The sequence below is a fragment of the Nerophis lumbriciformis genome, linkage group LG20 (genome assembly GCF_033978685.3).
Source record: "Nerophis lumbriciformis linkage group LG20, RoL_Nlum_v2.1, whole genome shotgun sequence".
NCBI lineage: Eukaryota > Metazoa > Chordata > Actinopteri > Syngnathiformes > Syngnathidae > Nerophis > Nerophis lumbriciformis.
Window position 1 is genome coordinate 22465544 of NC_084567.2, and position 16214 is coordinate 22481757.

A 16214-nucleotide genomic window follows, 5' to 3' on the forward strand; every position below is an offset into this window, starting at 1 on the left:
CAGTGCCCCTCCCGAAAATCGTCACACATCCGCTTTTCATTTAGTCCAACGTGTGCTGGCCCAGTCACATAATATGTGCAGCTTCTGCACGCACACACAAGTGAATGCATGCATACTTGATCAACAGCAGAACAAGTTACACTGAAGGTGCGTGTATAAACAACTTTAAGTTTTGTTAGAAATATACGCCACACTGTGAACCCACACCAAACAAGAATGACAAACACATTTCGGGAGAACATCCGCACCGTAACACAACATAAACGCAACAGAACAAATACCCAGAACCCTTTGCAGCACTAACTCTTCTGGGACGTTACAAGGTGGTGGTGGTGGTGGTGGTGGTGGTGGTGGGGGGGGGGGGGGGGGGGTTGGTGGTAGCGGGGGTGTATTATGTAGCGTCCTGGAAGAGTTAGTGCTGCAAAGGGTTCTGGGTATTTGTTCTGTTGTGTTTATGTTGTGTTATGGTGCGGATGTTCTCCCAAAATGTGTTTGTCATTCTTGTTTGGTGTGGATTCACAGTGTGGCGTATATTTCTAACAGTGTTAAAGTTATTTATACGGGCACCCTCAGTGTAACCTGTATCGCTGTTGATCAAGTATGCATGGCATTCCTGTGTGTGTTTATACAGAAGCCGCACATATCTTGTGACTGGGCAGGTATGTTGTTAGAATGTATGAAAAACGGACGTGGCGACAGCTCGTAGAGGACCTTAAATGCAGTGCCTTCAAGGCACGCCCCCAAGACTGTGGTCCGGCGCACTACGTGATATAATGACTGATGACCACCTTTGTTCGATAATGAAGGTTGCTTCAGCTCAAAGTCTGAGCCCCGACAATAATGAACTAGCATCCGAGAAAAGATGCCAGGTATCTGGCTTGGGCACATCAGATTAGATCAGTGTGTTGCAAACTGAGCAGTTTAAAGTCCTGAATGGTTGGTTTATTCATTGTTATTTTATTTTCAAATTTATTAGCCTGTGGAAAATGTTAATGTTGATATTTACCTCAGAAGGCTGCAAATAGAAAAGAGGCATTCAATTTTTATTTAAATTGTATTTGATATGCCATTGATATTTTTAATTATTATTATTATTATTTGAAACTCGATTTTGCATGTCACTTTAAAGTTATATAAGCCTTGCTTGTTCAATATTCAATGCAAAACTTGTTTGGGTCCCTATTAAAAGGTTCATTTGTTCAAACTTGGCCCGCGGCTTTGTTCAGTTTTAAATTTTGGCCCACTTTTTATTTGAATTTGACACCCCTGTTGTAGATGATGCTACATACTGTATATACAGAATAAACCACATGATATTAGTATATCAGTTGAGAAAAATTAATAAATTACTTTAATAAGATCCGGTAATTTGATTTTGATATTATTGATTTTATCTTCTGATAGATTAAAAATGAACACCAATGGGAGCATTTCAAAACTCAATGCCAACTATTATTATTTATGATGAACATGATCACATCATTTATTCAGAAAGTATAAATAACAAAGGTAGATACAATACTATTAACCGCAACATGTAAGTGTAAAAAACACATTATGATTTGTAAATTTGAGACAATCTGAAGTTGTTTTTATTTTGAAATAATTTTTGCCATGATTTTACCAGTCCGGCCAACTAGGGAACATATTTTCCTCCGTGTGGCCCCTGAGCTAAAATGAGTTTGACACCCCTGGTTTTGAAGTGTGTTTATACTGTAGACGTTGTTTAGATTTGTTATCAGTTTGTAATGGGGAAAGACATTGGTATGTCTTGAAATCATGTTAGCATTTAAGTCAGTTAGCAAGCTAGCCCTTGCCTGTTTGTGAGTTTATCAAAGTGTGGTTACCAATCACGATTTTACAACAAGTTTGACCGAAAACGGTAACACTAACCATCGGAAGTTTTACCTTGGTTTATCATTAATACAGTTTATCATTACCAGTGTTGGGACTAACGCGTTACAAAGTAACGCCGTTAGTTTCGGCGGTAACTAGTAATCTAACGCGTTATTTTTTATATTCAGTAACTCAGTTACCGTTACTACATGATGCGTTACTGCGTTATTTTACGTTATTTTTTATGTAGTATCGGCTGGAAACTGAGGATCTGATCGTGTTTTATTGCATGCTTCTGATTCTTCCTCTGCGCTTTCTGTGTGTGTGTGCGTGTCTGGGTGTGGGAAGGGGAGGGGAGGGGGGTGCGCAATACAACGTAAACCGTTGGCCTACAAAAAAGTAACCACACGCCTATACGGTATAGTGTTCTATGGTTACTTTTTGGTTGACCAAGCAGACGTGACGACAGGCTGTCCCCACTCAGGTCCGCACGACCTGGAGGGGGCGTGCCTTAAGTCCGGCTGGAAATCGGGAGAAATTTGGAGAATGGTTGTCCCGGGGAGAGGCACTGAAATTCGGGAGGCTTGGCAAGTATGAGATATTCTCACTTCTTTTCTTTTGTCGAGCACAAAAAAAAGAACATTTTAGTTAAATGTAAGTTGTGTCTTGGATCAAAGATCCCGTCTACTGCCCAAAACAACAATTCAAATCTGCCTGGTTAGGCTCTGTGTATGTCACGTGTGCCTTCCTTAGGTGAAGCCAGGTTTACAGCTATGTTGTTGATTGATTGATTGATTGAAACTTTTATTAGTAGATTGCACAGTACAGTACATATTCCGTACAATTGACCACTAAATGGTAACACCCAAATACGTTTTTCACACTTGTTTAAGTCGGGGTCCACTGATTCATGATACAGATATATACTATCAAATATATACTAACATCATAATACAGTCATCACACAAGATAATCATCAGGGTATAGACATTGAATTATTTACAATCCGGGTTGTGGGATATAGAGGAGGGGGGTGGGGGGTGGGGGGGGTGGGGGGGGTTAGGTTTGGTTGGTATCAACACTTCTGTCATCAACAATCAGCATCAACAATTGCATCATCAGAGAAATGGACATTGAAACAGTGTATGACTGACTTGGTAGGATATGTACAGCAAGTAGTGGACACAGAGAGAGAGATCAGAAAGTATAAGAAAAAATGTCTACATTTGATTATTTACAATCCGAAGAGGTATTATGTGGATGGGAGGGTGTTAGTTTAGGGTTGTAGTTGCCTGGAGGTGTTCTTTTAGTGCGGTTTTGAAAGAGGATAGAGATGCCCTTTATTTTACACCTGTTGGGAGTGCATTCCATATTGATGTGACATAGAAGGAGAATGAGTTAAGACCTTTGTTAGTTCGGAATCTGGGTTTAACGTGGTTAGTGTTAGTGTTATTATGCTGTTTGTTACTTATGTATGTTATGTTGCAGCTATTTAAAATAGTTTTGTCAATTTGTTCTGGCCTGAAATAAATTGGCCCTTTGAAACATATCTTTGTCTTTGTGTGTTGTATGTAGAGCACATTGTTTGTGTGTTGTATGTAGAGCACATTGTTTGTGTGTTGTATGTAGAGCACATTGTTTGTGTGTTGTATGTAGAACACATTGTTTGTGTGTTGTATGTAGAGCACATTGCTTAGCAGAGTTCAGTGATGCAAATGCATGTCAAGTTGATCAACAGATTGTATTATTCTCCAGTGCAATAACAGTACTGAAATGAAGGCTAAAAGGGCATTAATGGGAGCTTTAAAAACAAAAAGTAGAAGAAGTAACTAAATAGTTACTTTTCACAGTAACGCATTACTTTTTGGTGTAAGTAACTGAGTTACTTTTGAAATAAAGTAACTAGTAACTGTAGCTAGTTACTGGTTTTCAGTAACTAACCCAACACTGATCATTACACCCCTAATTGATGTTTACACTTTTTCAACGTTTGACCATGTCTAATTTCAATTCACTTTCACTTAATTTGACACACTGCCATCAGACACACTTCCTCAGTGTGGGATATCACGACTGCATATAACATGACCGACATATTCTTCCATTGCATGCAAATAACTACCGGTAGTTCCCTTTTTCTTTTTGTACAGTATCAATCATTTGTGGGAGTGCGTTTGTAATCGCTGAACATAACGCACAACGTGGTAAAATGGGAACAGCCTGTAAGCTCAGCCTCTAAACTATGAACATGACTTTTATGTTAGCGCCACTGCCCAGTTAACTTTTAGGAGTCTTGAACTTGCGGACGTCCAAAGCCCATAGTATGATTTTAGAGTGATTTTAGGCCAAGTGTTTTAAGACATTCTGTCAAAATGAAAACAATAAGTGTACAGTCACACACGTGAGGTTGTACTGAAAAGGTAGAAACCAACCGAAGTAAGAGAAACAGTTTTAATGTGACATGTAGACGTAGACGTAAACAAGTCTGTAAATCACAAATGCGGACTATTAAATATAATTTCTGGAGGAAATCGAGGCTGCGGTGGAGCCGCATGGGAACTAGAGACCGAACATTTTCCAAGTTTTACCAGATTAACATAAATTAATAGATACATTTATCATATAGAGTAGTGGCTCATATTTGGTTAAATAACCATGATGTCTCGGTATTTTTTAACAATAACCTTTTTGTATCTGTTATATACAGAACATTATACTGAGGAGTAAATGACGTCATCATCAAATTCACATAATTTGCCATTGCGCAGTGTTTGTGTCATATGACATGTATAACATCCTCTATGTCAAGGTGTGTTGTTGACGAACCCCAAGATGCAGAGATGGCAGCAGGCTTGGTACAAGAAAACATGGTTTTAATGTTCAAAAATAAGAAAAGGAAAACACGAACCAGAAACCAGGAAGCAGGAACAGGAGTCAGGATCCAGGGAATAGCTTAACGCACACAGCTAGCAACGACAGCATACAGCAAACAACGACACGACAGGTAGGAACGACAATAATCCAGCACTGACTGGAGGAGAAGGCAGGTTTAAATAGCAGCTGGCTGATTGACACCAGGTGTGGCCAGGTGCCAATCAGCCACAGCTGAGGGGACACAGCACTCAGGGAGACAAGTAGGAAATAACCAAAATAAGAGTGCCGACAAGAAATAAAGACAAACAGAGGAAAAACTCAAAACAAAACTAAACTGTCAATGACAAACCTGACACTCTAATGTTTATAAACCTTATTTCAAAAATATACATGAAGTTATTGTATTACGAGGTTCCATTTCATTTTGTGCAACTGTAGACAATTGTTGTTATGTGTTAACTTAGCTGTTACGTGTTGTGTTGTTTATTCTCTGGTAAGTAAGACATTCTGTTTGATGACCTTCCCCATTGGTGACTTTTGCTTCTAAAATAGAGGAGTGGCTTTCTTCTAATGCCCTTTTCACAAGAGCCTCTTACCATGCAGAGTTACACTGACATCTACTGGACAGATTTTAGATTTAGAGTCAATCAGACATCATGTGATTGTGAGCTAGGGCAATATATAGAAAACCCTGAAGTACAATAGTAGAAGCATGATTAGTGGAAGGACAAGCATAAAAGTTGAAGAAATAGCATTGGTAGTTTTTAGTCTGATGCCGAACACTTACATGGAAGAGTAGAAACACTTTGACACACAAAATGCTGATTCTATCTCTCCAGGGCGGAAAGCCTGATCTGAACACGACCCTGCCCATCAGACAGACGGCATCAATCTTTAAACAGCCTGTTACCAAGGTTACAAGTCACCCGGAAAACAAGGTAAAGACTGACCTGCAGAGAGCAACCGAACAGCCCACACAGGTAAGGCTCTCTCGGTCTCGGTCTCTCTCTCTCTCTCTCTCTCTCTCTCTCTCTCTCTCTCTCTCTCTCTCTCTCTCTCTCTCTCTCTCTCACCCTTTCCTTTCTCTCTCTGTCTCTCTCTCTCTCTGTCTGTCTCTCTCTCTCTCTGTCTCTCTCTCTCTCTCTCTCTCTCTCTCTCTCTCTCTCTCTCTCTCTCTCTCGCTCACCCTTTCCTTTCTTTCTCTCTCTCTCTCTCTCTCTCTCTCTCTCTCTCTCTCTCTCTCTCTCTCTGTGATAACAGCCACGATGTGGCGCTAATATTTCATGGGTGAATTTGCAAAACAGCATTTGGGTTTATACATATTTGTCTGAAGTGACTGGATTCCCAAAACAGTAGGGACAAATTTGCATATATGTCTACCAAGCAACCTCAATACCATCCATCCATCCATTTTCTACCGCTCGTCCCTTTCGGGGTCGCAGGGGGTGCTGGAGCCTATCTCAGTTGCATTCGGGCGGAAGGCGGGGTACACCCTGGACAAGTCGCCACCTCAAATTAAATAAAATACTTGTATGACACACGCTCTTGAGTATTTGTGCTTAGGGATAGGAAGTGTTAAGATTTTTACAATCCCATTTTTGATTCTACTGAACAATTCAGTTTTTTATCGACTCTCACTCGGAAAAGGATAACAAACAGGTTGAGTAGCATCAGTTTTGTTTAGCTGCAAAGAAACATGAGTGTACAAACCCAACCGTGAGGTCTTAAGAGGCCCACAGTCTCGATGGGGCGACAGGTCCTCGGAGGTCCCTATAATATAATAAACATTATTCTGTAGAAATATACAAAACACAACAGAAATGTTTCTGTAACATTTTTCTAATAGCAATTAAAATGATATGTTTAACAAAGAATATATGAGCTGGCCATTTAAAATAATGTAAAACTATGTCAGCCAGTGACAAATACAAACAGGTCAAGTCCAATAGAACTATGCATTGTGCAATTCTACAACCATCAACTATGAACATTAACCATTATTTTGCAGAAAAATAAGCATATCTGCTTTTTCAGGAAGGATACAGAATCTTTCTGACTAATTATGATGTTTATGGAAAACACTTCTGAGACGAGGAGGTGTGCAGCCGTGTAATGCATGAAAAGCTTTTATTTGCCATTTACAGTTATATGTACTTTATATAATAATAGCAGGTTTTACTTTGATGCGCTAACATAATAGGCAGTGTGAGTTAGTTACCTGTGGGGTACACCATTCAAAGTTATCAAATGCTGTGCGTGCTAATGTTTTAGTCATATTTCCTGCCTTGTATATTTTCTTGTAATATCTACTTTGAAAGTATTGCAAGTTGCCCTGTTGTCATCATTTCTCGTGAATAACTCTCAAGCTCTTCGGCACCATGAATCGAGATTCTGATTCTGTTAAAGGGGAACTGCACTTTTTTGGAATTTTGCCTATCGTTCACAATCATTACGAGAGACATGACGACGGAGGTTTTTTATTTATATATATTTTTTGCATTATAAATATTAAATAAATGCAATCAAAAGTCAGCTTACAATGGAGCCAATGGGAGACGCTCTATTCTGCCTATAAAGCCCTTGAAAAAAAATTCAAACACCTCCATTGAGGTTTTGTATACATACTGTAAGTATGTATGTAATGTAGTAAGGGCCACATTTATAATAACATTTAATATTTACGTATATTTATAATTTTCTAAGCGTACGCGTCGCATTAATTAAAAAGATGCATCACAGCGTTTGCTTTTTTTTTTTTCTTTATCACTGATCACTGCTCGCTGCAGAGTTTATGAGAGCCAACAAACATAATAAAACATCGCTTACTGTGCAATGTCTACCATCATTAGGATGTAGACTGCTAGGATGTTCATATCTTCTTATTTAGATGAAGAATTACCACAACCCTTACAAAGAAACGGGGTGGGAGGTCTTTTTGTGTCTTTCTTGCCATTTCCGAGTCCTAAATGGCTATCAAAGTGTACCAACTTGTTGGAATACATCCTCAGACTTCTTCTGTCCAGGCAGAGCTCATAATAACAATAGCACTAATACTTGGTCAATATTCAAATCACAAAATGTAGATAGAGTTTTGTTGGCGATTTTTGAATGAATATTTATTGGATTTTATCGGCGAAATAGAGGACCTCCCTTTGGCTTTGCTGTAAGCAGACTTTTATTTAGATTTATTTACAAGTCAGAATGCATAATAATAATAAAAAATGATATCCATCATCATGTTTTTCATAATGATTGTGAACGGTAGGCAAAATTTCCCAAAAAAGTGCAGTTCCCCTTTAAAGGAATCAGCCTGAAGGGTGGGGGCACATACATGTGGCAGGAGATCACACTTCAGAGTGCTAAGATATATCTTGTGGTATACCCCAGGGGTTAGTTCAAGGACCAAAATGATAAAATGTATATATCAAGGCCATTTGTAAAAACACGCAGATACAGTTGGCAATACTGTTTTCCGCTCAGTGGAAAATACACAGGAAGTAACAAAAACGGTTACAGTAGAAATGAGCTAACTAAAAAGATTGTTTGATTAAAAACTAATAATACCTGGATTTAAGTAATACTAAACTAATGTTATTTGAAAATACAAAATACAAACACAAATAGATGGCGTAAACAATGACATAGTACAAGTAAACTGTTTTTAAGGAGTCATAATAAATTAGCTGGAAACCACACATTAAGTATCTACAACATAAAGTGGCAAGAAATGTTCAATATTGAATAAGGCAAAATAAATTCCGATTCAAGAGTCACTACATACTCTGGTTCTCTAGTGTTACCATATCTTAATTATTGTGTAGAGATACGAGGAAACGTACTTAATTTACACACAGTACTGCAGAAGAGAGCAGTTAGGATATTCCATAAGGCTGGATATAGGGAACATACATATTCCTTGCTCATTAAATTTCAAATACTGAAATTACTGCAAAATGACTTGTCCAGGGTGTACACCGCCTTCCGTCCGAATTCAGCTGAGATAGGCTCCAGCGCCCCCCCCGCGACCCCGAAAGGGACAAGCGGCAGAAAATGGATGGATGGATGTACAATGTTATCAGAAAGTGTACAACATTTTTTTTCAACAAGGGAGGAGAATTTCAATTTTAGGAATAAACAGCTCCTCTCTGAGCTGCCACCTTACCGTGGTAGAGGAGTTTGCATGTCCCAATGATCCTAGGACAGGGGTCGGCAACCTTTACCAGTCAAAGAGCCATTTTGACCAGTTTCACAAATTAAAGAAAACAATGGGAGCTACAAAAATCTTTTGAAATTTAACATGAAATAACACTGCATACAAAGTTTAATTGTTGCTTTGTGCTATGTATAAACCAAGGGTCTCAGACACGCGGCCCACACCTTAATATGAAAATTCTCTCGAACGTGCCGTGATGGTACAGCATTTAGCACCCTCTACAACCAGCGTGCCGGCCCAGCCACATGTTGTATGGGACTTCTGTTTACTCACGTAAGTGACAGCAAGGCATACTTGGTCAACAACCACACAGGTTACACTGACGGTGGCGGTATAAAAAACTTTAACACTCTTACTAATAATGCGCCACACTGTGAACCCACACCAAACAAGAATGACAAACACATTTCGGGAGAACATCTGCACCGTAACACAACATAAACACAACAGAACAAATACCCAGGATCCCATACAGCCCTAACCCTTCCGGGCTACATTATACACCCCCGCTACCAAACCCCGCCCACCTCAACCGACGCACAGAGGGTGGGGGGTTGGTGGTAGCGGGGGTGTATATTGTAGCGTCCTGGAAGAGTTAGTGCTGCAAAGGGTTCTGGGTATTTGTTCTGTTGTGTTTATGTTGTGTTACGGTGCGGATGTTCTCCCAAAATGTGTTTGTCATTCTTGTTTGGTGTGGATTCACAGTGTGGCGTATATTTCTAGCAGTGTTAAAGTTATTTACACGGGCACCCTCAGTGTAACCTGACTGACGGTGGCCATATAAAACAACTTTAACACTCTTACTAATAATGCGCCACACTTTGAACCAAAGTATGCAGCTGAGCCGCATCAGAGTGATCAAAGAGGCGCATGCGGCTCCGGAGCCGCGGGTTGCCGACCCCTGTTCTGGGAGCTATGTTGTCCGGGGGCTTCCATGCCCCCTGGTAGGGTCTCCCAAGACAAACAGGTCCTAGGTGAGGGATCAGACAAAGAGCAACTCGAAGACTTCTATGGAAATACAAGAACCGAGACTCAGATTTCCCTCGCCCGGACGCGGGTCACCAGGGCCCCCCTCTGGAGCCAGGCCCGGAGTTGGGACACGATGGCAAGCGCCTGGTGGCCGGGCCTGTCCCCATGGGGTCCGGCCGGGCACAGCCCGAAGAGGCAATGTGGGTCCCCCCTCCAATGGGCTCACCACCCATAGCAGGGGCCATAGAGGTCGGGTGCAATGTGAGCTGGGCGGAAGTCAAAGGCAGGGCACTTGGCGGTCCGATCCTCGGCTACAGAAGCTAGCACTTGGGACGTGGAACGTCACCTTGCTGAGGGGGAAGGAGCCTGAGCTAGTGCGCGAGGTGGAGAAGTTGCGACTAGATATAGTCGGACTCACTTCGACGCACAGCAAGGGCTCTGGAACCAGTTCTCTTGAGAGGGGATGGACTCTTTTCCACTCTAGCGTTGCCAGCAGTGAGAGGCGACGGGCTGGGGTGGAAATTCTTGTTGCCCCCCGGCTCAGAGCCTGCACGTTGGAGTTCAACCCAGTGGACGAGAGGGTAGCTTCCCTCCGCCTTCGGGTGGGGGGACGGGTCCTGACTGTTGTTTGCGCTTACACGCCAAATAGCAGTTCAGAGTACCCACCCTTTTTGGATTCACTCGAGGGAGTACTTGAGAGTGCTCCCCCGGGTGATTCCCTCGTTCTACTGGGGGACTTCAACGCTCATATTGGCAACGACAGTGAAACCTGGAGAGGCGTGATTGGGAAGAATGGCCGCCCGGATCTGAACCCGAGTGGTGTTTTGTTATTGGACTTGTGCTCATCACAGATTGTCCATAACAAACACCATGTTCAAGCATAAGGGTGTCCATATGTGCACTTGGCACCAGGACACCCTCGGCCGCAGTTCCATGATCGACTTTGTCGCGGAGCTTTCTACCGATCACCACCTGTTGGTGAGTTGGCTGCGATGGTGGGGGAGGATGCCGGACAGACCTGGCAGGCCCAAACGCATTGTGAGGGTTTGCTGGGAACGTCTGGCAGAGTCTCCTGTCAGAGAGAGTTTCAATTCCCATCTCCGGAAGAACTTTGAAAATGTCACGAGGGAGGTGCTGGACATTGAGTCCGAGTGGACCATGTTCCGCACCTCTATTGTCGAGGCGGCTGAGCTGTGGCCGCAAGGTAGTTGGTGCCTGTCGTGGCGGTAATCCTAGAACCCGTTGGTGGACACCGGCGGTGAGGGATGCCGTCAAGCTGAAGAAGGAGTCCTATCGAGTTCTTTTGACTCAGAGGACTCCTGAGGCAGCGGACAGGTACCGACAGGCCAAGCGGTGTGCGGCTTCAGCGGTCGCGGGGGAAAAACTCGGACATGGGAGGAATTCGGGGAAGCCATGGAAAACGACTTCCGGACGGCTTTGAAGCGATTCTGGACCACCATCCGCTGCCTCAGGAAGGGGAAGCAGTGCACTATCAACACCGTGTATGGTGAGGATAGTGTTCTGCTGACCTCGACTGCGGTTGTTGTGTATCGGTGGAGGGAATACTTCGAAGACCTCCTCAATCCCACCAACACGTCTTCCTATGAGGAAGCAGTGCCTGAGGAATCTGTGGTGGGCTCTCCTATTTCTGGGGCTGAGGTTGCTGAGGTAGTTAAAAAGCTCCTCAGTGGCAAGGCCCCGGGGGTAGATGAGATCTGCCCGGAGTTCCTTAAGGCTCTGGATGCTGTGGGGCTGTCTTAGTTGACAAGACTCTGCAGCATCGCGTGGACATCGGGGGCGGTACCTCTGGATTGGCAGACCGGGGTGGTGGTTCCTCTCTTTAAAAAGGGGAACCGCAGGGTGTGTTCTAACTATCGTGGGGTCACACTCCTCAGCCTTCCCGGTTAGGTCTATTCAGGTGTACTGGAGAGGAAGCTACGCCGGATAGTCAAACCTCGGATTCAGGAGGATCAGTGTGGTTTTCGTCCTGGTCGTGGAACTGTGGACCAGCTCTATACTCTCGGCAGGGTCCTTGAGGGTGCATGGGAGTTTGCCCAACCAGTCTACATGTGCTTTGTGGACTTGGAGAAGGCATTCGACCGTGTCCCTCGGGAAGTCCTGTGGGGAGTGCTCAGAGAGTATGGGGTATCGGACTGTCTGATTGTGGCGGTCCGCTCCCTGTATGATCAGTGTCAGAGCTTGGTCCGCATTACCGGCAGTAAGTCGGACACGTTTCCAGTGAGGGTTGGACTCCGCCAAGGCTGCCCTTTGTCACCGATTCTGTTCATAACTTTTATGGACAGAATTTCTAGGCGCAGTCAAGGCGTTGAGGGGATCCGGTTTGGTGGCTGCAGGATTAGGTCTCTACTTTTTGCAGATGATGTTGTCCTGATGGCTTCATCTGGCCAGGATCTTCAGCTCTCACTGGCTCGGTTCGCAGCTGAGTGTGAAGCGACTGAGATGAGAATCAGCACCTCCAAGTCCGAGTCCATGGTTCTCGCCCGGAAAAGGGTGAAGTGTCATCTCCGGGTTGCGGAGGAGACCCTCCCCCAAGTGGAGGAGTTCAAGTACCTCGGAGTCTTGTTCACGAGTGAGGAAAGAGTGGATCGTGAGATTGACAGGCGGGTCGGTGCGGCGTCTTCAGTAATGCGGCTGCTGTATCGATCCGTTGTGGTGAAGAAGGAGCTGAGCTGGAAGGCAAAGCTCTCAATTTACCAAGTCGATCTACGTTCGCATCCTCATCTGTGGTCATGAGCTTTGGGTTATGACCGAAAGGACAAGATCACGGGTACAAGCGGCCGAAATGAGTTTCCTCCGCCAGGTGGCGGGGCTCTCCCTTAGAGATAAGGTGAGAAGCCCTGCCATCCGGGGGGAGCTCAAAGTAAAGCTGCTGCTCCTCCACATCGTGAGGAGCCAGATGAGGTGGTTCGGGCATCTGGTCAGAATGCCACCCGAACGCCTCCCTAGGGAGGAGTTTAGGGCACGTCCGACCGGTAGGAGGCCACGCGGAAGAACCAGGACACATTGGGAAGACTATGTCTCCCGGCTGGCCTGGGAACGCCTCGGGATCTCCCGGGAAGAGCTGGATGAAGTGGCTGGGGAGAGGGAAGTCTGGGCTTCCCTGCTTAGGCTGCTGCCCCCGCGACCCGACCTCGGATAAGCGGAAGAAGATGGATGGATGGATGGAATAAACAGAATATAAAACATTTGTTTGCACGCACAACCTTAGAAGCATTTAGTGTATCTGTGTGTGGAATGAAATTATGGAATGGATTAAGTTTGAGACACAAATTTAAGAAAAAAAATAAGCACACACTGTACACAGACTACAAAGAAGATTAACTATTGAAGAACTGTGCCTGAGATCATAACAGACACTTAATATTGGACAGGGATTGGATCAAATTAGCTTGGCTTTCTCCAACTTTTTTTGGACTTATTAAGTTGTTTTAGTACATTTTAACTTGACCTGAATACATTGTGTTGTGTTGTGTAGAAATTCATTAATTATAAATCAAATATTTTCATTGCTACAGCATAAAAAACATGTTTACGGTTTTCTAAATATGTGATTTAACATGAGAAAAGCCCTTGAAACGATACCTACTAAGTCACCTCTACACTCGTTTAATTCAATGTATTAATGCTACTAGAGGCAATCAGTGACCACGATACTGAACAGCGCACTTTTATTGGTTTGGTCTTATCTAATGGTTAATATAGTAATGTCGCATTGATATTTTTAGTTAATTTAAAATTGACTCTTTATATTTAAAAATACATCATTCAAGGCAAAATATATAGAATATGCTAAAAAAAAAACAACATACCGGTATGTGCTGTGGCAAGGGATTTGTGAAAATGTAGGAAACGAGGACAGGCAACAAATATCATTTTTCCAGTGTTCAAGATAGTTTAAATGTATCTTTAAATTGTTTTGATTGAATATCCTATAAGATCAATATGCAAGACACTTTGTTTAAAGAAAAAAAAAAGTGATTTATTTTAACTTGCTTTTATAATTTTTTCCTTTGGGAATGCAAATGCCACCAATTTGGTGAAATGGCAGTAACAAAGGAAACCATGTTTGCATAAAGACACTGATTACTGCTTCTGTCTCTCTGCAGCTGTTTTGGGAGAGGAGGTTGAAAGGTTTGCAATCATCAGATGTCTCAGAAAAAGTTCTGCGTACTATGGACCTACCCAAAGGTCTACAGAGTGAGTTTTCAACAGAAGCCTAAACGCCAATACAAGAGCTGCTTGCCTCTGACCTTTAGGTCAATGCAGGTGTCGGTCTGGACTCGAGTGATGACACTCTGTTGCGTGCCATCGCCAGTGCTCTGCACATGGGCTCATCCCCTGTCACAGGACAAACATCTATGGCAGCTGAGAAGAACCCAGCAATCTGGCTGAACACGTCCCAGCCCCTCTGCAAGGCCTTTACCGTGACTGATGAACAAATACGGTGAGAGACACAATGTTGCTTAAGGGTGAAGGTGTTTTTTCTCTGCATGGGTTGACTATGATACATGTTCATACTGTAAACCTGGATTTTTGACGATGGGTGTTAACGGTACATGCTTTCAGAATTAAATCGTTGTTGCAGAACTTTTGGATTGGTACAGAGGTGTATCAAGTTCTCACACGGTATACATTGAGTAAGGGCAAGAAGTGTTTACCCTGTCAAGTGTTGGTAAACAAATACAGTGGTACCTCAGTTTTCATACACCTCACTTTCCGTATGATTATTTTTTCTGGAAGAAAAGGGTTTCCAAAAACTTTGTATACCTGCCTCGGTTATCGTACGGCCAAACATTTCACGTCAAAAACTAGTCCAATGTCCGTGTATCATTCTGCAGAATGGAATGCCCAAACAAAGAATTCCATACGTTCAAAGTGTTGCTGACATATGTCACCTTATGGGTTAAAATACAATTAATTATACATATGAATTAATCTGGATTAATGCATTAATTGTGGCAGCCCTGTTTTGTTTATAGATTGTTGTTTTGTTTATAGATTGTTTTGACCTAATTTGCCTCCCAATTATATTAATAATGTATTATATTAATAATTTTTTTTACCCTGCTGGGATCCCTGAAATTAGCATCAACCTAGTGCATTTTGAAATTTGGAGCCTTCCTGCAAATTTGAGCGTCCGCTTTGTTGGCATGGAAAATTGTAACATTATCAAGAGGCAGTCCATCTGAGACCGATCGAAGTACTAGACTGCTTGTTTCCCGGTCAAGTGCTTGAGTCGGTGCTGAGTCGGGCCTGCAACTGGCCGTGATGTCATGTGCAACAAGGATATCGAAATATGGCATGGTTTGATTTTACACCAAACGGTACCTTGTCGTAGGCCTACCGATGGACTTCAGTCAGTACTTGTGAAAGTACTGAATTTGGTAGCCATCCCTACTTCAAAATGATCGCTACATTTTTAACAGAGTTCAGATCGAATTAATTTGTAAAGGTGATTGGGAAAAGGGTAATCATAGAGGGCCGATACTGATTATTAGTAGTGAAGGAGGCCGTTAGCCGATATTTGGAGCCAATATCCATCTACAATAAAAGTGACATATTAGCATCAACATTTATAATAACACTATTATTAACTCTAGCACTCAACTTTGTTTAAATGACTGAAGCATGTATATTTAAAAAACAAACAACAACAAAAAGTGCCGGAGTTCCTTGGCACAGGAGCATCTCGTATAAAGTTAAATACACATTTTAATAAATAGATAGCTTCCTGAAGTCTTGTATCCCTGAACTCATTTGTATCCCTGCCACACAGACAGGCTGAAATAGTAGGTATCCTTAATGACGTCAACTGTGGTTTGAAATTATTCCAAATTCACAAGTGTTGATATTGACAGACCATTAGCAGACGGATCACCGAGCAATATTAAACTTTTTTACAAAAAGGAAAACCTTTTTTAAGACATTCTAATGCAGCAATATAAAGTACAAAATGTAACGTACAGATCATCAAAAGCATTATTTAGGTATAAATATAATTTATTAACATCTTTATCAAGGCCTGATTGTAAGAATCCACATTTTGTATTATCACACGTATGTGTAGCAGCTTATACAAAATATTTCAGGGACACGTATCTCGCATAACATTTGTTTGTGTGTCCCTGCAATTAAACTAGACTGAATTTTGTTTGAGTTTTTAATCCCTCTCTCAAACACACAAACATGCTTCTACTCTAACGGGCTGTTTCTGTATCAATAGTTTGATTCACAGACATGTTGGGAGGTTTTACAAGCTCGCAGTTTCCGCTTATGTTCATGAAGTTTTTACAGTATTCTG

General features: G+C 42.5%; 1 protein-coding gene across 5 annotated transcripts in view; it reads left to right on the top strand.

The window, feature by feature from the left end:
• The window catches only part of mbd2 (methyl-CpG binding domain protein 2), a 94782-nt gene that overhangs the window by 20604 nt on the left and 57964 nt on the right, over nucleotides 1-16214 (top strand). For 4 of the 5 annotated variants that reach the window (XR_009817431.1, XM_061980595.1, XM_061980591.1 and 1 more), the window contains exons 3-5: nucleotides 5550-5690; nucleotides 14020-14110; nucleotides 14180-14357. Coding sequence is in view for 4 of the 5 variants with exons in the window: in XM_061980595.1 (XP_061836579.1) it covers nucleotides 5550-5690; nucleotides 14020-14110; nucleotides 14180-14357 (410 nt within the window). In the remaining variant the exon portion in view is untranslated. The remainder of the gene's footprint in view (nucleotides 1-5549; nucleotides 5691-14019; nucleotides 14111-14179; nucleotides 14358-16214) is intronic. The other variant, XM_061980594.1, reaches the window with a different exon arrangement.